The sequence below is a fragment of the Seriola lalandi genome, unplaced genomic scaffold, assembly GCF_002814215.2.
Source record: "Seriola lalandi dorsalis isolate HSWRI2012SDOR001 ecotype SW California unplaced genomic scaffold, Sedor1 jcf7180001977076, whole genome shotgun sequence".
In the NCBI taxonomy this organism is placed as follows: Eukaryota; Metazoa; Chordata; class Actinopteri; order Carangiformes; family Carangidae; genus Seriola; species Seriola lalandi.
The window spans coordinates 1-1,329 of record NW_019447742.1 but is presented as its reverse complement, the minus strand read 5'-3'; the positions used below and the strand labels follow the sequence as shown (position 1 = coordinate 1,329).

The following is a 1,329-nucleotide window of genomic DNA, read 5'->3' as shown; positions in this document are numbered from 1 at the left end:
TTTAGTTTGACCCTGGACCTGTCTTAGTGAGTGTGAACGGAGAGTCGTATCTGGAGAACTCCTCCACACCCACGTATCTGTGGACCAGGTCTGAGCCCAGCAGGTCCACCGCCACGCCGTACACCAGCGGCCATGACACCTCACCCAGAACCAGAGAGCCGGCCCAGTCCCCCAGAGACAACCTGACACACGGAGGACAGACATTTGTTGAATCTGTCTGGATGTTTTAATAAATGAATATTATCATTATACCTTATTTTCAGACAACAAAAGGAGACAGTGTCGTTTTCTTATTTCTTATCGTCGTCAGTGATGAAGTTTATAAAGAATATTATCTTTATTTCTAAACCTTCAAACACAGAATCTTCTGCCTCGTCTTTATCTCACGTCGCCATCGTTAGGACACTGACGGGTTCAAACATGACTGACAGTGGAGCAGTTGGCCGTGATTGTTTTTCCTCCACAGTGTTTGGTCACTCACATTTTCAAAATAAAAGGAAATTCATTTTCCAACTAAAAGCTCTGCTTCAAAGTAAGAGTACTTCATAAAAGGACAATATTTGTCTTTAAGTGTCGTGAAGTAAAAGTCAGAAGTTTCCAAAAAATAAAACTCAATTCAAGTACAGATACTGGAGAAATATACATATAGTACTCAAGTAGAAGTACTATGTTACTGTCCTCCCCTGGTATCGTATCAGACGTACCTCTGTCCATCCACAGTGCAGATTGAGACTCCCCACTTGCTGCTGTCCACACACTCCTTCTCTTTCTCCTGATTGGACAAATACAGAAAAGTACAAAGGTCATTCAGACTGAAAAATCTAAACTTCTTCAACACTGACCAGACATATTGACTCTGTCTGAATCACACTCATATAGAACATGATACTGTGACGTACTGAGCAGTTCTCAGTTTGGTGCCTCGCCCACGGAAAGCGTCACTTCAGATCAGAAGTCCACCAGCCTGGACGGGCTGTTTGTAGTCTTCATATCTCAACACTATGTTTGGAAACTGATCCCAGAATCTAATCTGCTGACAGGTGTCTGAGCAGAACTCACCTGCACCGACGACAGCTGACGACACCTGGAGAACAACTTCTGGGTCTCTTCAGTGAAGGTAGAAAAATCTGGAATAACGAATCGTCCCTGCAGAGCTTTCAGGATGAGGGAGACGAATCCTGTGATGCACCTACAGCAGGACGCACAACGGTAACCCAACATCATCACAACAACCACAAAGCCCACAGCTAGAGTCGCTACCAAAGACCGCCATCAGAATAACAACCACGCTCAAAAACACGACATATACACCACAAACCAAGGGAAAAC

The 1,329-nt window shown here is 44.2% G+C and overlaps 1 protein-coding gene across 1 annotated transcript; it reads right to left on the bottom strand.

Annotated features, from left to right (window-relative positions):
- Nucleotides 1-18: 18 nt before the first annotated feature.
- LOC111656973 (glutaminase kidney isoform, mitochondrial-like) lies at nt 19-1,277 on the bottom strand (the record flags this gene model as incomplete). The annotated part of the gene is made up of 3 exons (XM_023408912.2): nt 1,060-1,277; nt 705-772; nt 19-182 (listed from the first exon to the last, which is right to left on the bottom strand). Coding segments are annotated over exons 1-3 (397 nt in total), but the record flags the coding sequence as incomplete, so codon positions are not given.
- Between the last annotated feature and the right edge of the window lie 52 nt (nt 1,278-1,329).